Source organism: Sorex fumeus, unplaced genomic scaffold, assembly GCF_029834395.1.
Source record: "Sorex fumeus unplaced genomic scaffold, SorFum_2.1 ptg000033l, whole genome shotgun sequence".
NCBI lineage: Eukaryota > Metazoa > Chordata > Mammalia > Eulipotyphla > Soricidae > Sorex > Sorex fumeus.
Genome location: NW_026606090.1, coordinates 30,761,571 through 30,773,796, shown reverse-complemented (window position 1 = coordinate 30,773,796; position 12,226 = coordinate 30,761,571). Strand labels below are relative to the sequence as shown.

The 12,226-nt window shown below is 48.2% G+C and overlaps 1 protein-coding gene across 1 annotated transcript; it reads right to left on the bottom strand.

Annotated features, from left to right (window-relative positions):
• Positions 1 to 4,086: 4,086 nt before the first annotated feature.
• Positions 4,087 to 11,771, bottom strand: MBOAT4 (membrane bound O-acyltransferase domain containing 4). Its single transcript, XM_056116958.1, has 3 exons — positions 11,653 to 11,771; positions 8,975 to 9,199; positions 4,087 to 5,044 (listed from the first exon to the last, which is right to left on the bottom strand). The coding sequence occupies exons 1-3, from the start codon at positions 11,769 to 11,771 to the stop codon at positions 4,087 to 4,089; spliced, it is 1,302 nt and encodes a 433-aa protein (XP_055972933.1).
• Between the last annotated feature and the right edge of the window lie 455 nt (positions 11,772 to 12,226).

The window sequence follows — 12,226 nt, the reverse complement described above, 5'->3', positions numbered from 1 at the left end:
ATGTTTTCTAACACTAGAATCTCCCAAGATGAAACTTTCAAACAACAGGTGTGATCTCTGGGGATAGGGGATGCGGCGGGGAGGTCTATAATGGTCCCATTTAGGTAATTTCTCTCTGATAAAAAGTGGAGGGCAAGTGTTTGTTCCCTGTGGACTATTTCCACAGGCCTCCTAGCCCTAGTATTCGGTCCACAGAATCTGATTCACTTGTCCAGGGCAAGTGGACTACCTACAGGACAAGGGCTATTGGCCTTTTCCTTGCATCTGTAAAAGATACACTTGAAAATGCTATTCTGGGGGCTGGAGCGATAGCACAGCGGGGAGGGCGTTTGCCTTGCACGCGGCCGACCCAGGTTTGATTCCCAGCAACCCATATGGTCCCCGAGCACCGCCAGGAGTAATTCTTGAGTGCATGAGCCAGGAGTACCCCCTGTGCATCACTGGGTGTGACCCAAAAAGCAAAAAAAGAAAAGAAAGAAAATGCTATTCTGCTTGGACCAGAGCAATGCTGAAAGCAGAGTGACTGGGGGGTGGGGTGGAGTGTATACTTCCAGATTAAATTTTTTTAAAAAATCAAACCCAGTTCTAGAAGCAAGGTCAGAGCCATGAGATTAATAAGGAGAGGTCACTGCGCAGGTACTGGCAGGTACTGGCAGTATGTGTCAAAGGGAATGGGGCAGTCAATGGCCAGGAGCTTGGAGTCACAGCGCTGGCAACTGCAGGAAGAAGACATAATTGCTGAGGGAGCAGCTGTAACAAGCCGAACTGAAAATGTTGAGTCTTAAAGAAAACAAGGATTACAAGACAATGTCTCTGTGCGATCTGCCCTTGTGAACTCCTTTGTGCAGATAACAGTCTCTGTCCCTCACATGCTTTCCTTAGAGCAATTCTCTTAAATCACGGTGTTCTTTATACTGTGGAGCTAATGGGAACTTCCTAGGGGAGCAGACAGAAAGGGAAGAAAGCAGATACCCTGGCTTAGCCAAAAGGAGCAGCAAATTACCCCCACAGTCAACAGAGAGAGACTGGGAGGCTAAATTACACTTGAATAGATTTTATTTAAAGTGTCCAGTGACAGAAGAGTGGATAAAGAAGGCAGAGCACACACACACACACACACACACACACACACACACACACACACACTGGAATAGGACTCAGCTGTAAGGAAAGATGAAATCTTGCCTTTTGCTCCAACAGGGATGGAACAGGAGCAAGTTGTACTAAAGTGAAATAAGTTGGGAGAAAGACGAAGACCAGATGTTTGCACTCATATGTAGGGTGTTTAAAGAAATAGCAAGGGAAGAGACCAGATCCAGTGAAAACAAACCCTTCAACTCTGAACACAGAATTGAGGGTAGCAAGAGTGGGGGTGGGCAAAAGGAGAGAGAGAACAAAAGGGAATGCCCTGCCACAGTGGCTGGGGGGATGGGGGGGGAGGGATATTATCCTGGTGGTGGAAAATGGGCACTGGTGGAGGGATGGGTATTTGATCATGGTATGACCGAAATCCAAGCACAAAAATTTGTAAATCTACAACTGTACCTCATGGTGTTTCACTAATAAAAAAAAAAATGGAAAAAAAAAGTGGGGGTGGGGTATGTGGTATGAATGTGTTGAAAAGGTGTAAAGAAAGGACGGATATTGGCACTTTGGCAATAGGTGTGGTGTAATAATATACTCCAAAAATTATAAATACACTCTTGTAAACCATATAAACTCAATAAAAGTTTTAAAATGCTCAACACTTTATTAACCAACCCCTTTTAAAAGTTAAATTTTCTCCTGTAAGCATTTTCCTAACCAATTGAAAGCATGCATGAAAGTTATTGAAATGTAACATCTAGTAAGAAAACTGACTAGCAAAAGTACGAGGTTGGAAGGATTTCCTTAAACTGAATGTCTACATTCATGTAGTCAAGTCCCTGAAGCACCTCTATAAAGAGCATCCGCTGGGGGCAGGGAGACCATGGGAAAGGGTGGAACTCACAGTTGGCATGAGGGATGCCTGGGTTCAATTCCCAGCACCCTGAACACACCAATTATACTTCGTGTGTGAAGTCTGAGGACACTTAGCACTAGGACACTCAGTATACAGTTAGTACACTTAGTACACTTAGTACACTAAGTAGTAGTATGCCAAGTACTAGCACACCAAAACAAATTTTCATCAATGACAAAGTTTAGAAAGAAGGCAAGCTTCAAAAAGTTTATTTAATGAATTGTTAATGGTATAATCATTCAGGCAGTCTGCATATGTGGAAGGACAATGACAGATGAAATGATAGCACTTCACTGCAGCTTGGTGCACCTGATAGCTTTCTCCTACTGGTTTTTGTGACTTGTTGGGTTTTTTTGGTTTGAGCGTCACACCTAGCCAAACTCAGGGACTACTACCAGCTAATACTTGGGGTTTCCTTGGGAGGATATACAGTGGCGAGGATCTAATTCAGGTCTTAGACATGCAAAGTATGCACTCCAACCTTTTTTTTTTTTTTTTTTTTGCTTTTTGGGTCACACCTGGTGATGCACAGGGGATACTCCTGGGTCTACACTCAGGAATTACCCTTGGCTCAGGGGAACATATTGGATGCTGGGAATTGAACCTGGGTCAGCCGTGTGCAAGACAAACGCCCTACACTCTGTGCTATTGCTCCAGCCCAGAACTCCAACCCTTTAGGCTATCTCCCCAGCTTACTGTATTTTAAATCCCAACAGAGGGAGATAATGGCAGGAGTTATTTAACAGTCTATAGACTAGTGGTTAAAGCAATTTTCAAACTTCCCTCCACCTGCAAATTACCAGTTGTCCTGCATATGGTCCACAGAGCAGCAGTTATAACCCAAGCCATAAACTAGTGATTTTCAACCTTTTTCCACCTGTCGACCAGCACTCGTCTATCGTCTGGTGGTTGAAGATAACTGTTTTAGGCTATGCAAAACAAAAAAAAAAAAGAGGCCTTGACACTTGTATTAAAACAGTACTTAACTCTTGCCCATTACTCTTTGTGTGACGCATTTCATGAGTATTTTGTATTTGATGTGGTTGTCAATACTTAGCTAGATAATCAGTGTATTGACATATCTCTGACAATAGTTTCTGCCTTTCTGACTTTAGACCAAAATTTTCAAAGTACTTGTGGAGAGGGATGAGTCTCTCATTCACAGAACAAACCGGGATGGCAATATGACTTAGGTTTGGATTTGGAATAGCCTGGTTGGACTCACATTCCGAGGTCAAGTGACCAGGTAAGGTCTGAAGAGAGCTCAATGGGCAGAGTCAATGCATACGATGCTCCCGGTGCATTTGACACCACACGGAACTCTGAGCACTGCTGGAAGCAACCCCCAAGCACAGAGCCAGACTATACCGAGTCTGGGTCAAAAACAAGAGCAGGACAAATTAGACACTCAATTTTAAGATGCATATATATGTATACACACACACACACATTTGCCATTTGATTAACAGATCTTTTTATTTTACTTCAAGTTTGTGTCTGCATCTAAACTGTATATACTAAGGAAGGAAATGGTATCTTTTTCTTGGAGGGGGAGACTCCAGTAACAGGATAATATTCTGTTAAAATAGAGTTTTTTTAAAAGCTCTATAGCAAGTCATCAGACATATATCCAATACCCAGGGGGAATGTCTTTTTTGGGGGGTCTCCCAATAGAGCTCCAGAGACATTGGGGTTTCTCCAGGAAATACTAGGTTCAGTACTACTCAGGCCCAATCATGCTGGGGGCCTCCAGGACCACCCTGGAATGCTCAGGGAACCATGTGGTGCTGGGAATCAAACCTGGGACCTCTGCATGCCAGGCAATGCCCAGCCTTTTGAGTTATCTTGTTTTGCTTTTTACCAATGCGTGGGAATCTCTCCTGGTAGCGCTCAAGGATGCTCGAGATGCCGACGGTTCATTTCCTGCATGCAAAGCAAGTGCTCCAGTCCTTTGAGTTACCTCCCTGCATCACGGGAACAACAACAGCAAAACACCTTCTTGCAGCTCAGTTCAAACTGGCATCATGCTACATTCCATGCACTGCTGCTCCCTGCGTGTGTAGGAGGAAGACCTGGAAAAGGTGTCAGTTCCCTTTGTGTTTTCTCTTGGATAACAGCAAGAGCAAAATGCAGTGCGTCAGGGGGAAGACGCTGCCGTAAGAATTCCACAGCAGCCAGAGGGAGGAGAAGCTCCTGCCCTCCACGGCCAGCAGGATATAGGCGACGGTGAGCTGCGTGTGCAGCCAGGCCAGAGCCCGGTAGAGCAGCCCCAAGGCCCGGGAACGCGGGCAGAGCCGCGCCCAGGCGTGGATCCGGCGGTCCGCCTGCACCGCCAGCGCCCAGCACAGGAACCCGAACACCTGGCCGGGGTGCAGACCGTGCCACCAGGCCGAGAAGGCGAACGTGCGCCACAGGGGCCAGGCCCGGCTGCGCTGGAAGACGAGGCGCCGCAGCCAGCGAGCGGTGCTGTGGTTCCAGGTCCTGGCGAACAGGGACAGCCTGTGGGTGCTTTCCAGGGTCCAGATGTCAGCGTCAGACCCCTCCTCCCCGGGGCTCTGGTCAAGGTCCGGCGCCAAGCCTGCGGCCCGGAGGAGGCCCTCGTCCAGGAGCCAGTGGGAGTAGTAGGTGAGCTTGAAGAGGCCGGCGCCGGACCACAGCGCCCAGATGCACTGGACCCGCCGGCAGTCGGCCAGCCCCGCGCGCGCGCGCACCGCCTCCGCCAGCACCACCCGCAGGCTCTGCAGGCCCAGAATCTGCACCGCGCTCCGGGCCAGGGGCCAGAAACAGCGTCGGCGCTCGCCCCCGCGGGACCCGTGAACCAGAGCCCTAAAGCCCTGGAAGGAGCGCAGCGGGCCCCCGAGGAGCGCGGGGAAGCAGAGCAAGTAGCTGAAATAGGGCAGCGCCGCGCCCAAGCGCGCAGACCAAGAGCGCCTGCCTCCCGGGCTGCCCCACGCCGTGTCCACACTCCCCTCAAGGATGTCCAGCGACAGAGACGTGGCTCTCTGGGTCAGGAGCATGAGGGCAGAGAGAGTCATGCAGAACCTGAAAGAGATGGTTACGTTTTGGCTGGGTGTAGGGGGGCGGGCGGGGCGGGGGGACACACCGTTGGTGCTGAGGGTTGACTCCTGGCTCTGTGCTCAGGCATCACTCTCAGTGGTGCTAAGGGGACCCTAAGCGGAGCGGGGAATCGAACCCAGATCGGTTGCATGCAAGGCAAACGCCTTACCCGCTGCACTGCATCTCTTGTCCAGATGCTTTTTTTCCCTCTAAATAAAAACACGATCTTAAGAAATCTCGGTTCAGTCCCACAGAAAATGGGTACTTCTGAATGATGAAGACCCGTCTCCTGACCAGCACAGCGCCATCCCCCCCCCCCCATCCCACCCCCGCAAAGCCTCTGATATTCAATCTGAACCCCAGGTTACTTACTGCAGAGCAAAAGGCAAATAAATGGGGGACATTAATCAGAGATGTAATTAGAAAAATAACAATGAATATTGTGGGGGAAACCATTGGTTCTACTGTTTCTAGCCTGGAAGAGCAGGAGCAAGAGAGAAATTTGCTCTAGAATGAGTGACTCTGTCATGAAAGACGCTCAAGGGAACTGAACATTGCTAGGCTGAGCCAGTGCTGGTCCATAAGATGCTACTGGCTGCGGTCTTGATACCAAGGACTGTGAGCCAAGCTAGAGGTTTAAAGGAAGCAGGGCCCGGCCCCCACATTGCACTAGGTGGGCGAGCCTAAGCTTGAGAATCTGATTGATATGGAAAAGGCAAAACTGACCTGTGGCCAGCAAAATCCTGCAGCACAAAGCAGCAGCTTCCTCTTCTCACATATGACAGGCCTAGCTAGACTTTGGATGAAACATTCTTTCCCATTTATCACAGACCCAAGTGTGAGGAGGTTTAATAACAGTTACAGTTACAGTTACAGTTTTTGTAACTATGTTTCCGTTTCTGTAACTGCTTATGTTTCCGTTTCTGTTAACCGACTATGTTAATTTATATATTCATAAGCTATTGAATTTCATTGGATGTGATTATAATAAGCCAGAATAAAAAGAAGCTGAGAAGGCTGCTCTTAGTCACGAAACCTGGGCGTGTCTTGTTGATCCTCCGTGAATCATTTAATTTCTTTTGAGGAAAGTTCAAGTTTGAACAACAAAAGGGTGTGCACTGACCCAAAAGCAATTTGCTACATGTTCTTTTTCTTTTCTTTCTTTTTTTTTTTTTGCCTTTTTGGGGTCACACCCAGCGATGCACAGGGGTTACTCCTGGCTCATGCACTCAGGAATCACTCCTGGCGGTGCTCAGGAGACCATACGGGATGCTGGGAATCAAATCCGGGTCAGCACGTGCAAGGCAAATGCCCTATTCGCTGTGCTATTGCTCCAGCACCTATGTGTTCTTTAAAAAAAAAAAAAATAGGGGCTGGAGAGATAGCACAGCGGGTAGGGCATTTGCCTTGCACGCAGGCGACCCAGGTTCGATTCCCAGCATCCCATATGGTCCCCCGAGCACCGCCAGGAGTGATTTCTGAGTGCAGAGCCAGGAGTAACCCCTGTGCATCGCCGGGTGTGACCCAAAAAAGCAAAAAAAAAAAATCACAATGATATACACAGTTACAAAATTGTTCTTGTTTTCTGATTGGGTTTCAGTCACACAATGTTCCAACACCCTTCCCTTCACCAGTGTACATTTTCCACCATGATGGGAAATGTTTTAGCAGACATTTAAGGGCCAGAGAAATGGTACGGAGGCTGAAGCACTTGCTTGGCATGAGGCAGACCCTGATTCAATCCCCAGCACAACATACGTTCCCCCAAGCACCCAAGGAATAAACGCTGAGCATAGCACAAAGCCAGGAGTAGGCCCTAATATGGCCCAAAAGTGAGAAGGAAAAAAGAGATAAAGAGAAATAACAGTTTACTTAACAGCAACAACAAAAGAGGCCTTTGAGACAGAAGGGCTCTAATGGACCATGGCTGGAACCCTCATAATAAAAGCCGGGGACACAGCAGAGAGACCACATAAAAACACTGGCAGAAAACAGAAAGTGGAGATGTCTGGCCAAGGAAAAAGAACACAGAACCCGAGCTTGCCAACACCTTGATCATGGACTTCCAGCCTCTGGAGGAAAAAAAAAAATTGTGTTGCTTAAAGCACCAGCAGGGTAGCTGGAGCGATAACACAGTGGGTAGGGCGTTTGCCTTGTACGCAGCCAACATGGGGCGACCCGGGTTCGATTTCCAGCATCCCGTATGGTCCCCCAAGCACCGCCAGGAGTGATTCCTGAGTGCATGAGCCAGGAGTAACCCCGAGCATTGCCGGGTGTGACCCAAAAAAAGCAAAAATAAATAAATAAATTAATTAATTAATTAAAAAGCACCAGCAGGGGCTAGAGCAATAGCACAGAGGGTAGGGCATTTGCTTTGCACAAGGCCAACCTGGATTAGATTCCCAGCATCTCATATGGTCCCCCGAGCACCGCCAGGAGTAATTCCTGTGTGCATGAGCCAGGAGCAACCCCTGTCTATCGCTGGAAATGACCCACAAAGGGAAAAAAAAAAAAGCACCAGCAGTGTGGTACTTAGCAATGACAAACAAACAAATCTATCAAGTCTGTCGGTCCACCCCGCTGGGGCTCTGCCTTCTGAGCCTGTGCCACTTACTTCTGCAGCACACTGAGTCTTCCCAGCTTCCGTGCCCTGACTCCCTGCATCCCTGCCTCTGCGGCCCTAGCCCCTCCCTGCCCTGTGCTGTCCTGCAATTTCTTCAGAGCAGCCGTTCTCAGAGCCTGTGGTGGGGCTGGATCATGAGGAGGGTTCTGGGTATGGCAGGGGCTGCAGCAATGAATGAATGAACCCGTCTCAGGTCACAAGCACACAGCTGGCCCTGCCTGCCCCGGTCACAGCTCCTGTTCTCCCCCTGAGCTTGAGCATGTGGCGCATAGAAAGCCAAGAGCAATAGACCCGGAGATCAGCGGCACCTGCTCCCCCAAAGCTTGATGAGCTCATCGGTTGCCTCCCCTGGAGCAGGGGGCTGCTTTTCCTCGGGAAGATGGGACAACTGAGGCCCAATCCATGGCAGACTCTAGTGCAGCCACAGCCCTGGGTGGACAGTCCTGGTTGCCTGGACAGTTCTGCCTTCCCTCTTCTGCTGAGGGGGTCAGGGCTGCTGGCTGTGTCACCAGCCACCCACACCGAGGCTCATCGTCTCTTTTAAGCAGGTCGCTCCAGTGTGTGCTAGGACTCCTCATCCCCCACCCCCCACCCCCCTCCTCAGGCTCCCAGTAATGCCAGCTAAGTGCCAAGCGCTGTGCTTGTTAGGCAGTCTTGCTGATTAGGCTCCATGACAGTCATTAGTAGTCCTATAATTGCAAGCGGCCAACATGGCCGACCCGAGTTCGATTCCTCCGCCCCTCTCTGAGAGCCCGGCAAGCTACCGAGAGTATTCGATATGCCAGACACAGTAACAACAAAGTCTCCAATGGAGACGTTACTGGGCCTGCTCGAGCAAATCGACGATCAACGGGAGGGCCTTTATCTCTCTATATTTCTTAACACCCATCTATCTTGCAAGACAGGTATCATTTTCACATGGACATGTGTGTTTGTTTTTCCAGAAAAAGAAATTGAAGTTGAAAGATCAAGCGACTTGTGTAGGATGTAGAATCCATCTGGATTCAGACTCAGTACCCAGGGTTCTTTTTGGGGGGTGAGGGGGTAGCAGCACATCCAATTGTGTTCAAGGCTGACTCCTGGCTTTGAGCTCAGGGATCACTCCTGACAAGGCTTGGGGGGAATCTTATATGGTGCCAGGAATTGAACCCAGGCCGGTCGTGTGCAAGGCAAGCACTTTACCCACTGTCCTGTCTCTCTGATCCAACACCTCCGTTTGTTCTCTTCACCCCCCGCAAAGACCTGGCAAACTTGGGGCAGTTCAGTCCAGCCCAGTGGATGGGCTGCTTTACCTGGGGCAGGGAGGTTCCTGCAGGTAATACTCAGTGTAGTGCAATCCCAGGTGGCACATGGTCTGCCAGCCCATCTGCAGGAAGAACATGGGCCCGTGGACCTCTCGTGGACCAAGCGAGGTGATCAGAATGACAGCGCCCAGGGCGGGAATGAAGACAAGCACGGCGAGGGAGCCCAGAGCAGCCACCGCCAGGATGACTCCGCCTGCGAGGAGGAAGAGATACCTGTGAGAAACAAGACAACCGTGAGACTTCCTCGGAACAGGGCAGCACTGGCATCCCGGGTCACCCACTCAGGAGGGTGCTCAGGGGACCATATGGGGTGCTGGGAATTGAACCCGTGTCGGTCATGTTGGCTGCGTGCAAGGCAAATGCCCTACCCGCTGTGCTATCACTCCAGCCCCGGAAACTCTTTTTTTTTTTTTAAACTACAACTGCCATGTCCGATAAAGGAAGATAAGGGTCGTTAACCAGTTATGAAAAATAACACATTATAGTATAATCAAATATAATCAAGTATAATCAAATGCAACAATAGTGATTATAAGATATAACTGATACTGGGGCTGGAGAGGTAGTGAAGCAGGTAAGGCGCTTTCCTTGCACACAGCTGACCTGGGATCAACCCCCGACAACCCATTCGGTCCCTTGAGCACCATCAGGAGTAATTCCTGAGCGCAGAGCCAGGAGTAACCCTTGTGTATCATCACGTATGACCTCCCCAAATATATATAACTAGATACTATTTTTTTAAATATTTATTTATTTATTTATTGCTTTTTGGGGTCACACTCAGCGATGCTCAGGGGCGTCACACCCACCACCTGGCCCCCTGGCGCCGTGTAATCCCATCAATGGCCAAGACTCAGAGACTATAAAATTTAGCTCCCGGAACCGCGGCCGCGCTATATCTTATCAGAACATCTTTTTATGACATCTTATTATCTCATTCCTACTCTGGATAAACTTGCAGGCTATCGAATATAGCCTGCCCACAGGGCAGAGTCTGGCAAACTCCCCGTGGAGCACCAAATATGCCAAATACCAGTAACAATGATGGGTCTCATTCTCCTAAAGAGCCTTGAATATAATCTCAGGGCTAGGATGAAGGAGACGTTACTGGGGCCTGCTCGAGGCAATCGACGAATAACAGGATGATGAATGAATGAATGAATTGCTTTTTTGGGTCACACTCAGCGATGCTCAGGGGTTACTCCTGGCTCATGCACTCAGGAATTACTCCTGGCGGTGCTCGGGGGACCATATGGGATGCTGGGAATCGAACCTGGGTTGGCTGCGTGCAAGGCAAATGCCCTACCCGCTGTGCTATCGCTCCAGCCCTAACTAGATACTGTTTTTAAAATACTAATATAAAATATTAATTTCCAACGTAAATGAATTATTAAATGATAATTAGTAGTGTTTTGGGAAGTGGGAAAATATTACTTTTTACTTTTCTTTTTTTCTGATTTTGGGAATTTTGCCCAGGCCTCACACTTGCAAGACAAGCGCCTTACCACTGATCTACAATCCCAGCCCTGACAAGGCATTTGCATTTTACAAACAAGATCCCACAACTTTGTTTGAAAAGTAGGGATTGTGCATGACCTAGGAGCTCTCTCAAAGGGCAGAGCTCATGCTTTGCCTGCAGGAGGCCGGGTTTGATCCCAGCACTGCACGGTCCTCTGAGCATCACTGGGTGAGTCCCACTAGGAACAGGCCCTGAGTACACGGAGTGTGAATCCTGCTCCCTCCGCCCCGCCATGGACTTTCTCAGATTTTTTAGTTTGTTATCTATAAAAAAAAATCAAATTATCAAACATCTAGTGACAATAATTTTTAATCCCTGGACTGAGACATGATAGACTTAACAAGACTGTTTTGACTTATTTCATTTTTCTGAGAAATTATACAGAAGCATATTTAAAATCACATTGAGAGTTGGAGCGAAAGTACAGCGGGGGGGCACTTGGCTTGCATAAGACCAACCTGGATTCAATCCCCAACACCACATATAGTCGTCCTTGGAGCTCAGCCAAGCGTGTTGCCTGAGTACAGAGTCAGCAGAAAGCCCTGAGCACTGCTGCTTATGCTCTCACCCCCAAAGCCAAACCAAATAAAACAAAAAATAAACCTAAAGAAAAAAATCTAAAATCACATCTAATTATTTTTAATAAAATTTTAAATTCCACGAAGTGAGACTGGTAAACAATATCTGGAATAATCATACCTGTATTTTCTCAACTTCCATCTCTCCCCACTTTATTTTCATCTTTTTCCATTTAATACGAACCCGTCAAACTTTGAGTCATGTAGACATGATGTCAATTTCTGGTTCTGTTTTACTCATTAGACATGTTAAGAGTCAATGGCAATAAAATGATAATAACTTAAAGACAACATGATTAGTATTGTATCTCCAGGGACCGGAATGATAGTACAGTGGGTCGGGTATTTGCCTTGCACATGGCCAACCCGGGTTCGATTCCCAGCATTCCATATGGTATCCTGTGCACTGGCAGGAGTCACTCCTGAGTGTAGAGCCAGAAATAACCCCTGAGCATTGCAGGTGTAACCCCAAAACAAAAAAACAAAATTTTATCTCCACATCTACAGTCTTGACTATGATTTGTGAATAGTATCCTTAAATATAAGAACAAATTAGCCCCCAGACGTACCTGGCACGAACAGAAAAGGATTCCAAACTGCAGAGACAATTAAACAGAAGTGCAAACGGAAAAGCCGCCCCTTGATAAAATGATACGGGGTGGGGGAAGAGCCTCTGAAGCCAACGCATTGTGGGATGAACCAAAAGATGCTGTTGCCTTCCAAGCTCTGAACTTGTGCCTTCCTGCAACAGAAACCACAGCAGAGCCCTCTCGTCTTCTTACGCATAAGACTGAGGAATACCTGGGCCGGCCACAGGCAAGGAAAAGCCTCAGAGATAAGCAGTATAAATGTTGGCTTTTGATAAAGCATCTGCGCCACAGAAACCCAAACACATTTTAGTGTTCCATGTGCTGAAAACATTGCTCTCCAAAGTCCTGGTTTTGTTTGGATTGTAGACCACATAATTTACCTTTCCAGGCGTTTGACTGCCATAGTTTCTTCACTAGTGAAACATCTCATTTTCCAGCTGTGGACAGAAAACACACTGGACAGAGGAGAAGGAACAAAATGTGAGCATGAGGAAGCTGGAGGGGGCAGAGTCTCAGAGTAAGAAGACCACCTGTCAACCTCCATAGCCTTCTG

Bases quoted from the DNA above. Each gene is read 5' to 3' on its own strand.
- MBOAT4 (XM_056116958.1), bottom strand. From the start codon at position 11,771: ATGCGTTGGCTTCAGAGGCTCTTCCCCCACCCCGTATCATTTTATCAA. The intron at 9,200-11,652 runs GTACGTCTGGGG...TGTTTCTCACAG, and splicing joins TCCTTTTCTGTTCGTGCCAG to GTATCTCTTCCTCCTCGCAG. The intron at 5,045-8,974 runs GTAAAGCAGCCC...CATCTCTTTCAG, and splicing joins CAGGAACCTCCCTGCCCCAG to GTTCTGCATGACTCTCTCTG.